Source organism: Mytilus edulis, chromosome 10, assembly GCF_963676685.1.
Source record: "Mytilus edulis chromosome 10, xbMytEdul2.2, whole genome shotgun sequence".
Lineage (NCBI taxonomy): Eukaryota > Metazoa > Mollusca > Bivalvia > Mytilida > Mytilidae > Mytilus > Mytilus edulis.
Genome location: NC_092353.1, coordinates 38,685,814 through 38,704,014, shown reverse-complemented (window position 1 = coordinate 38,704,014; position 18,201 = coordinate 38,685,814). Strand labels below are relative to the sequence as shown.

At 31.1% G+C, this 18,201-nt stretch overlaps 3 protein-coding genes across 4 annotated transcripts; 2 read left to right on the top strand and 1 right to left on the bottom strand.

The window, feature by feature from the left end:
• Positions 1 to 425: 425 nt before the first annotated feature.
• Positions 426 to 2,228, bottom strand: LOC139491139 (myticin-B-like). Of its 2 annotated transcripts, none has more exons than XM_071278553.1 (4): positions 2,180 to 2,228; positions 1,735 to 1,823; positions 1,081 to 1,288; positions 426 to 632 (listed from the first exon to the last, which is right to left on the bottom strand). In XM_071278553.1, exons 2-4 carry the CDS (start codon positions 1,781 to 1,783, stop codon positions 587 to 589), a joined length of 303 nt encoding a protein of 100 aa, XP_071134654.1. In that variant the 5' UTR covers positions 1,784 to 1,823; positions 2,180 to 2,228; the 3' UTR covers positions 426 to 586. The 2 variants fall into 2 exon arrangements, with proteins under 2 accessions (XP_071134654.1, XP_071134656.1); XM_071278555.1 differs by having other exon boundaries at positions 2,176 to 2,205.
• Positions 2,229 to 5,426: 3,198 nt separating this feature from the next.
• Positions 5,427 to 8,969, top strand: LOC139491141 (myticin-B). Its single transcript, XM_071278557.1, has 4 exons — positions 5,427 to 5,474; positions 6,406 to 6,490; positions 7,731 to 7,926; positions 8,563 to 8,969. Exons 2-4 carry the CDS (start codon positions 6,442 to 6,444, stop codon positions 8,606 to 8,608), a joined length of 291 nt encoding a protein of 96 aa, XP_071134658.1. The 5' UTR covers positions 5,427 to 5,474; positions 6,406 to 6,441; the 3' UTR covers positions 8,609 to 8,969.
• Positions 8,970 to 12,312: 3,343 nt separating this feature from the next.
• LOC139491140 (myticin-A) lies at positions 12,313 to 15,041 on the top strand. The gene is made up of 4 exons (XM_071278556.1): positions 12,313 to 12,374; positions 13,009 to 13,096; positions 13,884 to 14,079; positions 14,672 to 15,041. The coding sequence occupies exons 2-4, from the start codon at positions 13,048 to 13,050 to the stop codon at positions 14,715 to 14,717; spliced, it is 291 nt and encodes a 96-aa protein (XP_071134657.1). The 5' UTR covers positions 12,313 to 12,374; positions 13,009 to 13,047; the 3' UTR covers positions 14,718 to 15,041.
• The last annotated feature ends 3,160 nt before the right edge of the window (positions 15,042 to 18,201 follow it).

Here is an 18,201-nt window from a genome sequence, read left to right as displayed (position 1 = left end):
TGGCTAAAAAATGAAAAAGACAAACAGACAAACAAACAATCAATAGTACACATGATACAACATAAAAAAAAAACTAAAGAACAAACAACACGAACTCAATCAAAAACTAGGGGTGATCTCAAGTACTCCGGAAGGGTGAGCAGATCCTGCTCCACATGTGGCACCTTAAATTAATAGTGAATATCTAAATAAATTCTAAATTGATTGGTCTTGATTATTTTGGTAGTTTTTACTGGGTTGAAAATACCGGTAAAACTACTGCTGAATATTGGTTATTCTCAAGCTATTTTATTTGAACATCAGAAACAAAATATTCAGAATTGCACAACAACATGTTTTTGCAGAACATGTGAGGGGAAAACAAATATTGTGTACTGTAAACCAAACTTCTACTGACGAATATAAATTATAACGCACTACAAAGTATTATTAAATGTTTAATTTTACTTCAAGCTGAAAACGTCGAAAGCGTATGACAGAAGATTTAATAAGTTTTCAAATTTATAACAGACTTTGCACAAAGAGTTCACAATCAAGGAAAGAAGTATAGCTGATTTTCTAAGTTAGCTCTTGATCAAATATCTGTCTAGAACATTTCCATTTCTTGGTCCAAATTTTCCATCTCATTCATCCTGAAACAAAGTAGATATTCTCTTATATGTGGTGTTATTTTCACAAATTCAATTAAAACGTTTTATATTGCAGTGGTTTTTTTTTCTGACTACTCTCGTGCAATTGACCAGTGATCGATTTATGTAAAAAAATGTTTTTGAATATAAATAATTGTGAGACACACTAGAAGATATCTTATCTGACTCCCACCACATTAACCGATCTTAGAAAAAAACATCCCTTCTTTCTTTTGCAGGAGTAGTTCAGGTATTTTTTTTTCAATGACTGCATAATACGATTCAGACAATAACGACATATGGAATTAAGATGAAATATTTTAGTTAAAAAAAAATCAAATTATCTGTTTCAAAAATTGGTAAACACCTTAATTAAAATATATGTTGGCATGTAGAAAACTTTTTTTTCAAATTTTATATTGTGTAACGAAATCTAGTATTGAGTACTTACACTGGAGAGTTGTCCATCTCGTTGTTCTTGTCGTTCACATTCCTAGCGCTTCCAGAAAGTGCCAATGGAGACTCAGCTCTGCTACAATGAAGGCAGTAGCAAATTTTTCCAGGATGAAGTAGGTAACATCCATATAATGAGCAACCAGCAGACCCACAGAACTTACTACAGTAGTATGATGTACAAGCTACTGATTGGGCTTCCTGAACTGAATAAGTAGAAAAATAGAATGAATAAAATTGCTTAAGTTTCGACACAAATCGATGCCTGTCTTAGAAAGAGGCTAAATATACCACAGGAACATTTATTATCTTAAGTTGAAAGTAAACTGACAACGCCATGGCAAAAAAAGGAGAAAAAAAAGAAAAACAACAGTATACAAAGCATAGTATAGAAAACTACGAACTGAACAACACGTATAAAGAAAAAATATTTGTTTGAATATTTGAATGATCTAATTTTAATAACAAAACATATTTCAGTTGTAAACATTAACAACTTTCTTACTTAAAACAGTTATTATCAATGAAAAATTATTACAATAAAGTAGTAAAATTTTCAGAAAAGTCGGTCTGCCGTATATTTATCCTAAAAATGCTGGATCTATACTTCTAAAATACGTACACACAGATATATTTCAATAAAGATATTTACCTCCAACAATGACTGCCACTACAACAGCTAACAAGATCGTTGCCTTCATGTTGAATGTTTTGAGTTTTGAGGAATATTTAATTAGAAACCTTAAAAAAAAGAAACATAAAATGTAGACTTAACGTCAAACGTCGTAGGTTAAAGATTGTAAAAGTTTTCGATATCAAAACACAACATGAGTATTTCTAAATAGAATGAAATAATTTTAGGTAGCAAAATTGAAGCAAATTGTATTGAAATAAAACGTTTAATAGTATCATACTTTCTTTATGTTGTCGTAATGATTTTATCTTTTTCTGGGTTTTGAATAATTATATTTTCTCAGTTCTCGTCAATTTATTGAAACAATATTAGAAAGAAACGATTTAAAGAGTTAAAAACAGTTTCGCCAATGCCAAAACAAATGAAGAATTTGAAGAGTGAAGTTATCAAAATACTGACCTACCTTTTTTACAATCTTGTAGAAGTTAAAGACATGTATATTAATATAATGTATATATATAATCTTAACAGGAAACACGGAAATTGTGGTTGCTCTCCGCATTAGATTTAAAAGCGTAGTATTTGATCAATGCCAAACTGTCAATGTCATTGCCAAAATGTTTTTTTTGCGTAATAGTCGACTAATAAAGATCATTTACATCATCTAATTAAATTATTGTGGTATTCGATTTATGGCTTACTTTTGTCGAAACATCAAATTAAAATTTTCTTTAATTTGAACTTTACGACACCTTATCAAAATTTAGACATTTTTTTTCTGGCTTTCAACCATTTAAAACCATTTTTGTTTGTAGCGAACCAGCCATTTACCTGCCCCAGTAGTGACATATTTCATGATACTCCTGTTTCAACATTTTAAAGACTCATATCTTGTGATAAGGTAACACGCTATAGCTGTATGGTCAAGGTCTCTTAATCTCGTACATATACAACATCCATTCGTGAAACTCCTCAACAGTGATAAATTTTACTAAATCTAAAAGCAGGGAATAAAAAAATACGAATTTCCGTCATTGCTATATAAATCACATTTATTTACATTTATTAACAATACCAACAGAAGGCACACATATAAAAACTAAATTAAGATAATAATAGTTAACCAATTACATAAATTTATTAAAACGATTCAAATAAAAACTAAAACTTAGAGAATTGCATGAATCGGAAAAAGGACATAATCGGTAAAATAACAGATCAGAAGAATCTTATACCGTGAAAAACATATTGCTAGGAAGTTCGGAAATAAATGTTTCGTTTAGGTTTACTGATTGTAGTTTTTTGTGAAGTGTGCACACCCCTGCGGAAAAAAGTCAATATAGTGTGAACATTCACGCGAGAATCGCGTAATGTATTTATTAGCTTCGGATAGGTACTTTTATAAAAAAAAAATTGGGACGTTACAGAGAATTAAACGTATCAAGTGCTTCATAATTTTAAATTGAAGTTGTTACTCCGATAGTCTGTATGAATATAGAAGATAACGATATGAAGCAGACATTCTATTTTCTGGAATTTCATTTATCTCTAGTTGATGCACGCGCTTAAATTTGGGAATTAAGGGATAAGAAATCATCAATATATCTGAAATTTAAAAAATTTTAAACGAGGTTTTTATGTTTGTCTTGCAGTATGTTCTCCGTGAATTCAGCTTTGCAGGGTACAAAAAACTTTGAAAAGAAGGGGTAAACAACGCACGGGGAACAGTAAGGGTCAGTTTAGGAAAAAAGCAAGTGTAGATTTTTTTGGTTAAATTAATGTACTTTTCAAATGTATATATTTTTGAATTTGTTCTACAGCGAAATTGATAGGATTTGAAATGCATAGTTTCTTAGATAAAAAAAGTAATAAACAACTAAAGAATTTGTAAACAATTTTCCCTTGTAAGTTTATTGTCTTTTCTAATTATGTTTTGCAGATTAAAGCTGTAAAAGACCGACTTTAACAGGAAAAAACAACAATAAGCATTTCCTACAGAATGAATAGAGATGTCCGACCAAAGATGTTTTACTCTGAATACGTGATCTGCATCGTTTTCCTTTTAAAACAACTCAACAACTTCGGATGTGTAAAAATACAAGTACAAGGTCTCGATAAAACGGAAAAAAGTTTTAAATGCTGATTCAATAACAAATGTCGACACAACCTTGTACTTTCTGATGCATTGCCAGGGAAATCATCATCTGTTTTGCATCCGTAACATGTTATACATGTAATACAATTTAAAATTGTAATTTTAAAAGTCTAGTGAAATAAAGTATCATAATAATTAAACTCTAACGTTGAAAACCGCCAACATACAAGAATTAAGGAAAGACTCTCCTGTTTATTCTTAAAACTTAGAATCTTCCCTTTTAAGTTCGATAACCTGCTAGGTGACAAATATCAACATATGTTTCCTGCTAAAAGTGGTCTGTTAAACATCATAAAACAATCAACAAGTCAATTTTCATGAATACAATCATTGTAAATCGTATTTAAGTGTAAAATTGTAGCAATATGAAATCAGAATATTGCAGTACAGAAAAATACATACAAATTTGTTAATATGTATATAGAACTATAAAATGCTCTTACGGGGTGCTTTTTTTTACAATGCTTTATGAATATATGTGTTATAAAAAAGATAGATGCCAAGGAGACATGCAAAGTCATTAGTCGAGGAATACATGACACCGCCAAGGCAAAACGACGAAATGACAAACAATTGCATGTACGTATCTGATGTTTGGTCGGCGGTTTTACATTCAAATTATTTGAAATCAAAATGTTCCCAATTAATAAAAACAAAGTGTGCAAAACAATGTATGCTTTATCTTACAAATTTCTATAATATATGCAATACATTTTCGCGAAAGTATGAAATTGTGGTAGTTTTACAGATGAGACTACATGTTTTGGTTTCTTAAGATTAATGACCTCGTTAATTCGTTAAAAGTTTCCGAATTCAATATGCATTTGGGCAATTTCATCTCTTTAATTCCACGTCAAATGCTCTTCTAGTTATATGTAAATGTAACACTATGATATTAATTTTTAGATACCTAGAAAGCTGCATCGAAATCTGATTTAGATTTTTTAAAATAGCAACAAATTTCTTCTGGACCATCTTTAACCTAATTCTTTTTCGTTTAAAAAAAAAACCTCTTTGAATACCAAGATGTGCAAATATCGCATTTGTTAATTGGTCGATTGCAATGTCGAATTTGAAGAAATGTGTTACTTTGTTACGTAGATCCAGAAAAGCATTCCAGGCGCAAATACTTTTAAAAGATGTTAACTTTCATTTGCAAACTAGATAACGTTTTTTAAATTTCATTTAAGGAAAAACTCTAACACGGACGATTACGAAGTATTGTTATGCCGATGATTAGCATTGTGCTTCCGCACAAACTAATGGGAAAACAAATCGGTTGATTTTTTCCTTCTGTCACCAAAATTAAATTACGCAAAAGGATTTGATTTCAAATAATTTGAATGTAAAACCGCCGACCAAACATCAGATACGTACATGCAATTGTTTGTCATTTCGTCGTTTTGCCTTGGCGGTGTCATGTATTCCTCGACTAATGACTTTGCATGTCTCCTTGATAAAAAAAAATGTGCATCTAGAAATGAAAAAGCTACGCAATTCACAATGGATGCTTGGTTTAACCACACTGTCTGTCTTTCCTGTATAGAACATATATATATACTATTCGACTTTACATTTTTGCACTTTCACGAATGCAAGAAAGGTAAGTTAAACTACTAATTATAACATTCTTAAACCAGATTTCAATAGTGATAGAATTATCATAAAGGGGATCTTACTGAAAAAAGGGGATTTTCTGACAAAAAACAGTGAATGTTCTTATTCATTCAAGAAAGTGTTGGGAGGCGGGATTGAATTTGTGTCTAAATGATGAAAATCGTTGTATATATATATATATATTTTTAAGTATACTATTGAATTTGTCTTGTTCATTGATTTCTTTGAAATTTTTAGCTTTTTATTTAAAATATGTCTTTTTGTCAATATTATACTAGTACTGAAGTAAATCGAAAATATCTATATCAGGCACCGTTAGCTTTTCGTAGCTACCAATAATTATTCCGAATAAGTCACACGTCACCATATTGAAAGGGATATCAATATATTAAAAATAAACATACAGTGAAATTCGTTTACTTTGTTTGTTTTTCTAGTGATTGAGATTGAAACACAATGTTTTGACATTTTTACCTATTATGTCTGTTTGTTTTGTTCACGCATCGTTGTCAATATTATGAAATTTGATGCGACTGTCATACAAGTGAGACGATTAGCTAGCTATAAAACCAGGTTCAATTCACCATTTTCTACATAAGAACATTCCTGTACCAAGCCAGGAAGTCAGACAGTTGTTATTCATTCGTTTGATGTGTTTGGGCTTTTGATTAAACTATTTGATGAGGGACTTTTCGGTTTGAACTTTCCTCGGAGTTCAGTATTTTTGTGATTTTACTTTTTAATTTAGTTAAATACATTCATTCGTTAACTCAGTTTAGAAAACAATATTTATATCTATTATTTTTTTATTATTCAAATACATCGTTAATATTTGCAAATATGTTACCCTTTATAGCTTTCACCCCACAATTTCTTTTATTATCATTATGTTTTTATATATTTGGTATCCAATTTAGGTAATGTTTTAAACTTCGAAAACCAAAGCATTCAACATGAAGGCAACAATATTGTTAGCAGTTGTAGTGGCAGTCTTTGTCGCAGGTAAATATGTTTCTCTTTATGTTGCTTGTGTGTGTGGTTAAATTCATGAGGCACTGTCAGTAACCATTTATCTTTTCCCTTAAAGTGTTTTAAGATAAAGTTTTATGTTTATAAACATTCTCTCTAATTCTTCTTTATGCTTATTTGAAACTAGATTTGTAAATCAATATGTGTTTTCTTGTTCTCAGTTCATCATTGTTCAATTTTTGTTCATGAAGTAACATTTCTTACTTTCCTCAAATTTTGCTTTTGCGGCATTACGATCACGTTTGCAGTTTTAATCCAGATATTAAAAATGTGTCTTGGTCAGAAACTGTTCTACCACACTAGATGCAGTGAAACAAACTTATTTTAAATTGAACGATTTCAATTTTACCTGTTACTTTTATTCAATTGATAGATATAAGAAGATGTGGGATGAGTGCAAATGAGACAACTCTCCATCCAAGTTATTTCAGGGAATGTACAGAATCACTGAAATAACCAAGATATGTTACAGATTCCCTTATTGAATTCAGGGCATTTGTGATAAAAATCACTGATTCCCGGGTTTTTATCCATCAGCTGTATCCATTGATAATTCATATTTTTTCGACAAGCAATTAAACTGTCTTTCGTTTGTGACAGGTAAATTGAACAATTTTAATTTTACCTGTTACTTTTATTCAATTTATAGATATAAGAAGATGCGGATGAGTGCAAATGAGACAACTCTCGATCCAATTTACAATTTGTAAAACAAAAACGACTAAAGGTCAAAGTACGGTCTTCAACACGGAGCCTCAATTTAGTCTTCTGAAACTCCTTTATTTGTTGTATATGTTACAGTGAATTTGTGAATAAAATTAACGGTACCAATTTTCTTGCACCAGATGCGCATTTCGACAATACATGTCTCTTCAGTGATGCTCGTGACCAAAATATTTGAAATCCAGAGCTTATATAAAAGATGAAGAGCTATAATGTGAAAGTTCATGATTTTTTTTATAATCAAGGAACTGATAAGTCATTTCATAAAATCCCTGATTTTGACAAGGGAATGTACAAAATCACTGAAATAATCAAGATATGTTACAGATTCCCTTATCGAATTCAGTGAATTTGTGATAAAAATCACTGTATACATTGACAATTCACATATTTTTTCGACAAGCAATTAAACTGTCTTCCATTTGTGATGGAAAAGTTTTTTTTTCTATGTGGGAAAGTTCGTAAAAATCCGATATTATCAATTTTGAAGGTACAGAAGCTCATCCGCATGTTTGCACATCGTACTACTGTAGCAAGTTTTGTGGGACTGCTGGTTGCACACATTATGGATGCCGAAATCTCCATCGCGGGAAACTTTGCTTCTGTGTTCATTGCAGCAGGGTGAAGTTCCCGTTTGGAGCAACTCAAGATGCTAAAAGTATGAACGAACTGGAATACACTCCAATGTAAGTATTGTCATCCCGATGTTTTTTTGCATTGTATTACCTTTTATAAATTTACAAAATCAAATTCATTATTAAACAAAATTATGTCACTTATAATATATATTTTTCCAACATTTCATGTAAAAACATTAATGTCTATATTTATTTTACGATTGATTTAACACAGTATACATTTACGTAATGGCAGAAACAAAACGATCGTTTGAAAAACTCTTAAAGGCTTGGAAGATCTGTATAGTTCGCTACAATAATTAAGAATGAGGATACATTGTCTTTTCATCCCACCCCCTTCCCGGTCGTTATCATTTATCGTTAACAAAACCATTCATCAAACAAAAAACCCTAAAAGACTAGACAGATCTGTTTAGTTTGCTACAATATCTTAGAATGAGGATATGTTGTCTTTAATCTTGCCAACGACACCCCCCCGTGTCCACCCATATCCGTCCTCATTTATCGTAAACAAAACAAAATCATCTAACAAACAGTGATTCATTACTTGTTCGAGCATATTTCAAAAAAAAAAATATTATAAGAAAATAGTTAAAGAACATATTTATTTAAAATTGTGAATATATTTTTATGTAAACTCTATGTCTTCTTTTTTATATCTTTAAAAAATCCTTTACTTTTCAGAATGAAGTCGATGGAAAATTTGGACAACGGAATGGATATGTTATAAGCAAACTTATGACATGAAGATCACAACTGTATACTTTTGCTATTCCTGTATCCGCTTTACTCCTTTCTTCACACTTTGTACGGAATCCGTCAACAGAAAATTCATCATCAACTTGAAAACTAACAAAAGATGTGTCGCACACGTTCAACTCACCAGTCCATAAGTAATATCATTAAAAAAGGATGAATCAAGTTACCGTTAACGTGTGTTCAGATATATCTCTGACAGAAGAAGTAACTGTTAACAAGAAATACGTGTTTTCCCTCAAGTATTAAAAACTAGAGGTCTTCCTGCAGCTGTTTTATCTTTCCTTCCTCAGTTTTTTTTTTTCATGTTCTAATAAAATAGTTTGAAAAGAAAACTAGTGTGATTTTCATTTTTAAAGAACTTGGAATCGAACCAAATTTCATTTAAATCTACATTCAAAACAAGCCTCTTATTACTATTGGCTTTAACGTCGAAAAAAGCTACAAGTAAACGTCAAGCAATGTCAATTAAACGGCATATTCCATTTACTATCTATCAATTTGAGACCGCAGTAAATTAACTTTGTTGAAGTATCATAATTTGTTAAGGAGATAAAAATCAAGATAATAAACAATTAAAAGGCGAAAGGTCGCATAAACGTTAACAGTGTTAAAGAGAGACGGGAGAAATAAAATTTAATTGCAAAATCATCAGTGGTAAAAGAACCGTAAATGTCAAGACATAAAACGAAAAACGACAAAAGAGACAAAACATCCGTTTACAAAACACAACATAAAAACTTTAAACTGAACAACACGAACCCCACCAAAACTGGGGGTGATATCAGGTACTCGGAAAATGTAATCAGATCCCGACTCACTTATGGCACATTTCATGTTGCTGCTGCAAGTACAAACCCGGTGATAAGTCTTTTTAGGTACGCTACATTCAAAGAATTAATTTAATTCCGTTATATCAATCCGCAGGGAAATGAAATAAACACGGTAGATGCAATATTGGTTTTAAAGGTTGTAAACTCATGGAGTAATATTTAATAGTAAGCATTATCAGCGATTTACCTTATCCTACTCGATTAAAAAACTTTATGTTCGGGCGATTATATTCTATAACAATACCTTGCAGTAAGAAATATTTTGGAAAGTAGGTAGAATCAATATCAGTTTTTTTTTATAGTAAAATTGAACTACTGCGTAATTTCTTTTTAAAGTTTACTAAATGCAAGTTATTAACTTTTACCTAAAGTTATAAGTTATTACTTAAAACAAGTAAAAGATTATCAATGAATTTTAAGTAATCCCATAAGTATTGTAAGTAATACTAAGTAATAGTAAGAAAATTTGTTAGTAATATCATTACTCAAAATAAGTAAGAAAAAGTAATATTTGATTGAGATTGTGGCTTTGATTGCTAATTAAATAGTATTAATAGTTTGGAAAGAGATTTCTAAGTCTTATTAGTATCAATGACATCATACCTCATTCCATTAGAAAAATTATCCACCGCATCTCATTTACGTTTAAGCAATTGCTTCGCATAATCCTCGTTTTAGACTCAATGTATTTCGATCCTTTTGAAACACATTTCGAAGAGACGTGATGTTGACATATCCTTGTTTTCACCTCATCTCACCTATCCTCTTTATGCTGGTCGGCATTTAAGGTTAATGTTTTAAGGCTGGGGATATATTTTGGGATACATTGCTATTCTAAATCCCGCTCTGTAAATACTGAAGAGACAGTGACATGAGTCATTTTGTGAGCATGCTCGCATATAAATCACACACCGAGGTACATCTGAATATAATAAGTATCGATATCAAAAGTAACTAAAATTTTGAGAGTGTTTGCAAATATATGCAATAAACACAGGACTATGTGAAATTGTGATAATTCAGTTCAAAGTTCAGAGTTCTGTATATCATAACCGTAAAATTCCGACGAAAAAGCAACTTGACTCTACAAAATGTCGGTTTGAAATTGCTTTTCATTTTATTTGTCATTTTACCCTTTATAAAATAGAAAACCTACTTACAAAAATAATTGTTTTACATTTTGCAATTTCTGGGCAATGTATAGATGTTATAGCTGACTATATACATGTATTATGTAGTTTGATCATTATCGAAGGCTGAACGGTCACCTTTAGTTCCTTGCGTCTTCGTTATTTGGACTCAGCTTGATGCATATAAAAGTGAATATATCGTCTAAATCAACTAAAAACGGTGGAACAAAAACATCGTCAGTGAAATTGTCAACAATAACAACATTGAAAATTTTTTTGAACCCCCCCACCCCCCCCCCCCCATTTTCCACAAAACAAGTTTCAATATTGCCCCCCATTTTCCCCAAAACAAGTTTCAACATTGCGCTTTTTTTTACGAGGATACATGCTTTTTTTCACAAATTTCTATAATGCACAGTTCATTTTCGTGTACAATCGTTAAAGTTTCTGAATTCAATATGTATTTTAGTAATTTCATCGCGCTGTTCTCAGTTCAAATGCCCTGTTATATGTACATTTGTAAATGTAAATTATGGAAAAAGCTTATGAATACAGAGAAAAAGCTGCATCGAAATATAATTTAAATAAAATGATGTCCAATAAAGTCTTTAATTTTTTTCAGGCCCATTTTAACCCATTTCTATTTATCGGCCTTGTCAAAAACGCTTTCAATATTGCATGTCAAGATGAACAAACATATGTCAAATGGTTGATTGCATTGAAATTTACTGCGCAAGGAAAATGCAGAATATCATAAAAAAAGTTGAATTTCATTTGCAGCAAAAATCAAGTTCTTCTAAATAAAGGCAACAGTAGTATACCGCTGTTCAAAACTCATAAATCCAGGGACAAAAAACAAAATCGGGGTAACAAACTAAAACCGAGGGAAACGCATTAAATATAAGAGGAGAACAACGACATAACACCGAAACGTAACACACACAGAAACGGACCAAGCATCAGACAAAACACCACGATAATAACAAATATAACATGAAAACCAAATACATGAATTAGGGATAGACAAGTACCGTGCCACGTCTGATCTCAATATCTCAAAAATAAGAGAAAACACAAACGACTCAACGTTAAAATGCAACACACACAGAAACGAACAATAATATAACAATGGCCATCTTCCTGACTTGGTACAGGACACTTTTAAAGGGAAATAAAAGTGGTGGGTTGAACCTGGTTTTGTGGCATGCCAAACCTCGCACTTTAATGGCAAAGTTAAATATAACATTGAAATGGCAACATAATATTACAGGACTACAATACAAATATATAGGAGAACATATTAGACAAAGACTAAGTTGATTCCTAATTTTAGGGACGACATCAAAAGTTCAATGTAGGATAAAAAAAACTTTATTTAAAAGAATTTTAACCCCCCCCCCACCCCCCCCCACCAAACTATTTAATTCAAGTATTTTTTTTTAATCCTACATCGATCTTTTGATGTCGGTCTAAAGAAAAGCGTATATCTAACGAAGACTTCTATAAACAATGCGATGCAAATGATTGACATTGTCTTTCCGAACAAACAATAAACAAAAAAAATATCGTCTGTTGATATCTCTTCTGTCACAAAAAATATACTACGCAAAAAGAAATGACTAAAAAATGAGCAACTAGACAAGAAAAAAACTACTACGCAATAATAATTACATGCTTGCTATTTGTTCAACCACAATGTCCGTCTTTCCTGTCTAGAACATATGTATATATAAACTATTTAACTTTACATTTTTGCGTTTCAACGACTGCATGAAAGGTAAGTGAACCTACAAAAAAATAACATTCTTAAAAGAGATTTAAATAGACAAACAGACATAGTATCACCCTTTAGTGGATCTCACTGAAAAGTAAAGGTATTGCCTGACAATAAATAAGATAACATCCAAATAATGTGATATCGGGCATGCAGTGTTGGGGAGGCCGCCCCAATTCGATCTGGGTCTAAAAATGAAAATTGTTGCATCAATATTAAATTAATTTAAAAGTCTAATTATCCCTCTTTTTTAATGATTTCTTTGAAATTTATTTTTTTCTATTCAAAGTCTTATTTTTGTGAAGGTTGAACGATCATTTAAGTATACGAAAAGTGGAAGTTCTATATCTGACAAACATGGAGATAACCATTCTATTCTTGGTCTACCAGTAACAGTTCAGAATCATATGCCGTCCGTCAGTACACAATACAAGGAGGATCAGTATGTAATATACTTGTTTAACTTTATTGTATTACACTAAATTTATTGACTACATTTTGAAAAAAAAGTGTATATATTTGTTTTTTTGGATCCCCCTCTAGAAATATCGTTCAGATTTGCAAATATGTTTCCATTAAGTATTCCTTTATTCAATTTCATTTATTGTTTTTTTTCTGTATATATTTTTCATTTTAGGATAATATTTTGATTTAACTGTATACTCAAACGTACAACATGAAGGCAACACTCTTGTTAGCAGTTTTAGTGGCAGTTTTTGTCGCAGGTAAATATTATGATATTCAAAAGGCACTGCCAATGACTATTGAGATTTTCCATTAGGGAATGAACTTTTAACTTTAAAAAAATTGGAGGGGAGTTATGTTCCGATACTCAATTTGATAAAAAAAAAAAACATAAAACAAAAAAAATCTGAATTCAGATTTCCCCAATACCTTATAGCGTTAAATTTTGAAAAGATCATTTGATTGAGAGCGTCGAAATTAAAAAAAAAATTATCGCACCTTGCGCGAAAATATTTGTGATAAAATAACCTCAACCCCCTTCCAAACCCCACCCTTAAAGTTGATTTGTTGCTCCCTTAAAATGAATCAAAAATAGAATAATGTGCTTATAAAATTGTCTCTTTATTTTATTTTTTTAAATAACATGTGGTTTGCTTGATGTAAGTACTTAATTGCCAAAAAATTACCATGTCATTGCCCCATTACGATTACTTTTGCAGTAAAAGTTTCAATATTAAAACATAAGAATCAAATAATTTTGCATTTCACTCGATAAAGTGAAAAATCTTTGTACTAATTTTAAAGTTTGCAAGTATTTTGACATTTCAACGACTAATTTGTTGAAAAATTGCAAACCACACAATATTTATTTGTTACTTTTATTTAATTTACTCCATCTAAATCAGTTATTTTTTTCAATTTATCATGTTTTAATAAAGTTTACAGAAACGCCTATATTTGCTGTAAAAGATACCATGATTTAATGTAATCTTCAAAGAAATGAATTACAAATTAATCGGTCTTAATTTTGTTTTTAATATCTTGAAGGTACAGAAGCTCATTCGCACGCTTGTACATCATACTGGTGTGGTAAGTTTTGTGGAACTGCTAGTTGCACACATTATCTATGCAGAGTACTCCATCCCGGTAAAATGTGCGCATGTGTTCATTGCAGCAGGGTGAACAATCCTTTCAGAGTTAATCAAGTTGCTAAAAGTATTAACGATTTGGATTACACTCCAATGTAAGTATATTATTCACGATTATTTTGCATTGTATTAACTTTTATAAATTTACGAAATGAAATTAATCAATAGACCAAGTTATGAATTATAGAAAAAAATACAAGCATGATAATCATACATTGTTATAGGCACATCATGCATACCAATGATAAACATAAAATATTAATTTCTATTTTACCATGTTAAAGTGTACGATTGGTTAATTTTGTTATGCCATTATATACATGTTCAGGATAATATGGGACATTAGACCATACACGTATGATCAAGGCCATATGAATATATACTCTTATAATAGTAAATAAAATACACAGTTCTAATTTTAAAATGGCAAAAACAGTTCGACCGTTTGAACTAGGTGTGTGTAGTTTGTGACCATGTATGTTATAAGAGAGAATGAGGATACATTGTCTGTCATCTTGACTACTTCATTCATCTTAAATGACAACATTTTACTTATCAATCAAAACATGATTGGTTTTTTGTACGAGCATATTTAGAGATAAGAGTTATAGTTTTTGAAATGATGTAATTAAATTGCAAATATATTTTAATGTTAACTTTATGAGAAAAAAACCTTTAATCTTTCAGAATGAAGTCGATGGAAAACTTAGACAATGGAATGGATATGTTATAAGCAAACAACTTATGCAATGCAGATCACAACTGTGAATCTTTGCTATCATTCTCACTGCTTTTCACCTTTCAACAAACAAAAATTTATCAGCAACTTGAAAAATAACAAACTTGAGTCATGTCTGTTCAGTTTCCAGTCTAATATTTATATCATTATATGAAAGGTATAACAAAATAAGTACCATTGTGTGCTAATAGAAACAATTTATAAACAAGAAACATTGCACTTTAAGTATAAATTAACAGGATTTTGTCCTGCAGCTGTTTTATCTTTCTTTTCTCAGCTATAGTCTTCTGATTGTAATAAAATAGCTTGAAAAACAAACTAGCGTTGAGAATTTTTTTTAAATAACAGGGAAATAAACCAAACCTTTAAGATGTACTGCATTCAAACAAGCTGCTGATCTTCTTATATTTGAATAGACTAAAGGAACAATGAAATAGGATCAGAAAAAAATGAGATTAATGACGAAAAAAGACTTCTCCAAGCGAAAACGTTCACTTGATGATATGACTGTTGAACTATGGGATACATGGATACGCCAGTACAAGACACTTATGGAAAGTCAAGGTCGTTAAACACCCCTATTGTTGTATGTTAAAAGTTCAAAGTTCACAATTGTCAAAGCCGTAGCATATTGACAAAAAGCATTTTAAAATAATAATAATAGTAATAAAATGTCGATTTATAATTGCTTACTTTTCATTTGTCATTTTCTTTCTTGAGGAAAAAGTAAAACGTTTTACCAAAACACAACAGAAAATAATAGTATAATTTAACAGCAACCTACATTTCATCCGCGATGCAAATGAGTTATATTTAGATTATACACAAAAATTTACGACAAAAAAGATGATTTCAGCTTTCCAATTGTGAACTTTCCATTTCTAAGTAGCAACATTCCAGCAGCACCTGCATACGGGATATATATCTTCCAATTGATACGATATTCCCGTGCTTGCATTTCCTATCATGATTTTCTTGATAGATAGAAGGTTGCTGCTCACAAGGAAGCTATTAAACCAGGAGTTACAAATGATGAAGTTAAAATCATTCCTTCGTAAATTTTACGAACGCCATCACGAGTTAGTTGATCGTTATGGAATAACCGTTTCACAAATGATATCGGATATGTGACTTACGTCGTTACTACAATCCCCTTACATTTCATGAATGTGACCTACCGAATTAGACTATTTACCGGATTTGTTATCACATAAGCAACACGACGGGTGCCACACGTGGAGCAGACTCTGCTTACCCTTCCGGAGCACCTGAGATCGCCCCTAGTTTTTGGTGGAGTTTGTGTTGTTTATTCTTAAGTTTCCTATAGTGTGTCATGTGTACTATTGTTTGTCTCTTTGTCTTTTTCATTTTTAGCCATCGCGTTGTCGGTTTATATTAGATTTCTGAATTTGACTGTCCCTTTGGTATCTTTCGTCGTTCTTTTATACGGAGTGATTTTATAGTTTGCTTCCTAAAAGATTACCTTTATATTAAATCAGAAAATTATATGGGATGAAAAGTATTATTAGTGAAATCTGATTTTAACCTCCACATTTTTATGTGTCTGTCCGAAGTCAGGAGTCTGTAAGCAATTCGTATCAATGGTTGGTATCTGTCAGTTTGCAATTTCTGTGCATTTTAAAGCTATTTTCGCTGACTATACATTATGTTTGTTGTTAGTGGTGGCTTTGCAGACATCTGTAGTTATTTGAATGTTAATCACTGACCTCAGCACATGTCTTGTTTGAACTACTTAAAACACAGAATAAACATGTTGAGAAGAATATGTGGTATGTCTACCCAAGAGACAACTCTCAACAAGATACCATATGACACAAAAATTAACAAATATAGGTCACCATACGGCCTTCAATAATGAGCAAAGCCCGTAACGGTTAGTCAGCTATAAAAGCCTGCTTTCTTTTTAATTTGCAATTCCATCTCCCCATTAACACATCAAATGCTTGCGTAGTTATATGTAAATTTAAAACACGATTGAAAAAGAGAAGTAGAAATTATTGTTATGCGTTTACTTTTCTACATTGGCTAGAGGTATAGGGGGAGGGTTGAGATCTCACAAACATGTTTAACCCCGCCGCATTTTTGCGCCTGTCCCAAGTCAGGAGCCTCTGGTCTTTGTATTATTTTAATTTTAGTTTCTTGTGTACAATTTGGAAATTAATATGGTGTTCATTATCATTGAACTAGTATATATTTGTTTTTTTTCTATGGTCGGATTGTTGTCTCTTTGGCACATTCCCCATTTCCATTCTCAATTTTATTAAGAGGATTTACACTATATTGACTCTAGACTATAAATGTTGCATCCTATCTGTTAACATCTATCAGTAATAGCTTTTATAAGCTGGTAGAGCATTCTTAAAGGATAAAAATAAGCTAAAAATATTAATAGGTCATGGACCTCCTTTTTGAGATATTTGAGATTTAAAATATGGCGGGAAAAAGCTGACTCTGACTTTTACCTCATGTTTGCATTGGTATTATTTGGGTCCCAAAACAAAAGAAAGAAAATTAAGAATCTTCTAAAATTTTGGTAAATGACCTTTCATGAGCGATTTAGTCTTATATGAAAAAAAAATAAATGGGTGTTTATATGGGGCAAAATATTTTACCTTGTTTTGTAAGGAAAAACACCAAGGAGTCCGAAAATTTGACACGAATTCCAAAACCTCACCTAAGTCCATCCTTAAGGATGTTTGCTCCTCTTGTTTTTGATTTTTTGCCAGAAATTCGGAATCCTCTGGTTTTATCTATATATTCCTTTTAAAAAACTTTGCCCGCTAACCCCTACTTTTCTTTTCGTAATTTTATTACATATAGTTTAAAAAGCCATGTTTAAAAATCATATAAAATCCTTGTTATTTTTTCAATGTTTTTGAAAGGAAATGGGTGCCAATGTTAAATGTATGAAAAATTTAGAGAGAATCAATTCCCGCCAAATTTTCAACGGTTTATATCTCGAAAACAAGCACACAGACCCTTCATTTTTTTCTGCTTTTTTAGTTTCTTTTCTTATATGCTATCAATTTATAAAAGTCTTTTAAAAAGCTTGTGATTTTGAAATGGAGTAGCGAACATGCTTAAGTCAGAGAAAATCTTCATCAAAATATCATATAAGTAATATAATGTATATTTAAACTTCTCTGTCGGTTCTTTTATACATTTTTTTTTGTCGACCTTGCCGATATTGTTTTGGATATCAAAATGAACATTTCGTCTGTCAAAAAGAAGCATAATGAAAAATCTGAAGAAATTTGTTACTGTGCATTGAATATCCAGAAAACCGTAGAGGACGCATAACAGTTTGAAAAGTATTGTTTTCGTTCGCAACCTAGATCATGTTCTTTTAAGAAGATTTTGCAAAGTTGATTTAAAAAAAAAAATCAAACGCGAACGACTATAAAGTAATGCTACACATATGCAGATGATTAACACTTTTAAACATGTGAAAATGATA

Bases quoted from the DNA above. Each gene is read 5' to 3' on its own strand.
- LOC139491139 (XM_071278553.1), bottom strand. From the start codon at position 1,783: ATGAAGGCAACGATCTTGTTAGCTGTTGTAGTGGCAGTCATTGTTGGA. The intron at 1,289-1,734 runs GTAAATATCTTT...CTACTTATTCAG, and splicing joins AGTGGCAGTCATTGTTGGAG to TTCAGGAAGCCCAATCAGTA. The intron at 633-1,080 runs GTAAGTACTCAA...ACTTTGTTTCAG, and splicing joins GAGATGGACAACTCTCCAGT to GATGAATGAGATGGAAAATT.
- LOC139491141 (XM_071278557.1), top strand. From the start codon at position 6,442: ATGAAGGCAACAATATTGTTAGCAGTTGTAGTGGCAGTCTTTGTCGCA. The intron at 6,491-7,730 runs GTAAATATGTTT...TCAATTTTGAAG, and splicing joins AGTGGCAGTCTTTGTCGCAG to GTACAGAAGCTCATCCGCAT. The intron at 7,927-8,562 runs GTAAGTATTGTC...TTTACTTTTCAG, and splicing joins GAACTGGAATACACTCCAAT to AATGAAGTCGATGGAAAATT.
- LOC139491140 (XM_071278556.1), top strand. From the start codon at position 13,048: ATGAAGGCAACACTCTTGTTAGCAGTTTTAGTGGCAGTTTTTGTCGCA. The intron at 13,097-13,883 runs GTAAATATTATG...AATATCTTGAAG, and splicing joins AGTGGCAGTTTTTGTCGCAG to GTACAGAAGCTCATTCGCAC. The intron at 14,080-14,671 runs GTAAGTATATTA...TTAATCTTTCAG, and splicing joins GATTTGGATTACACTCCAAT to AATGAAGTCGATGGAAAACT.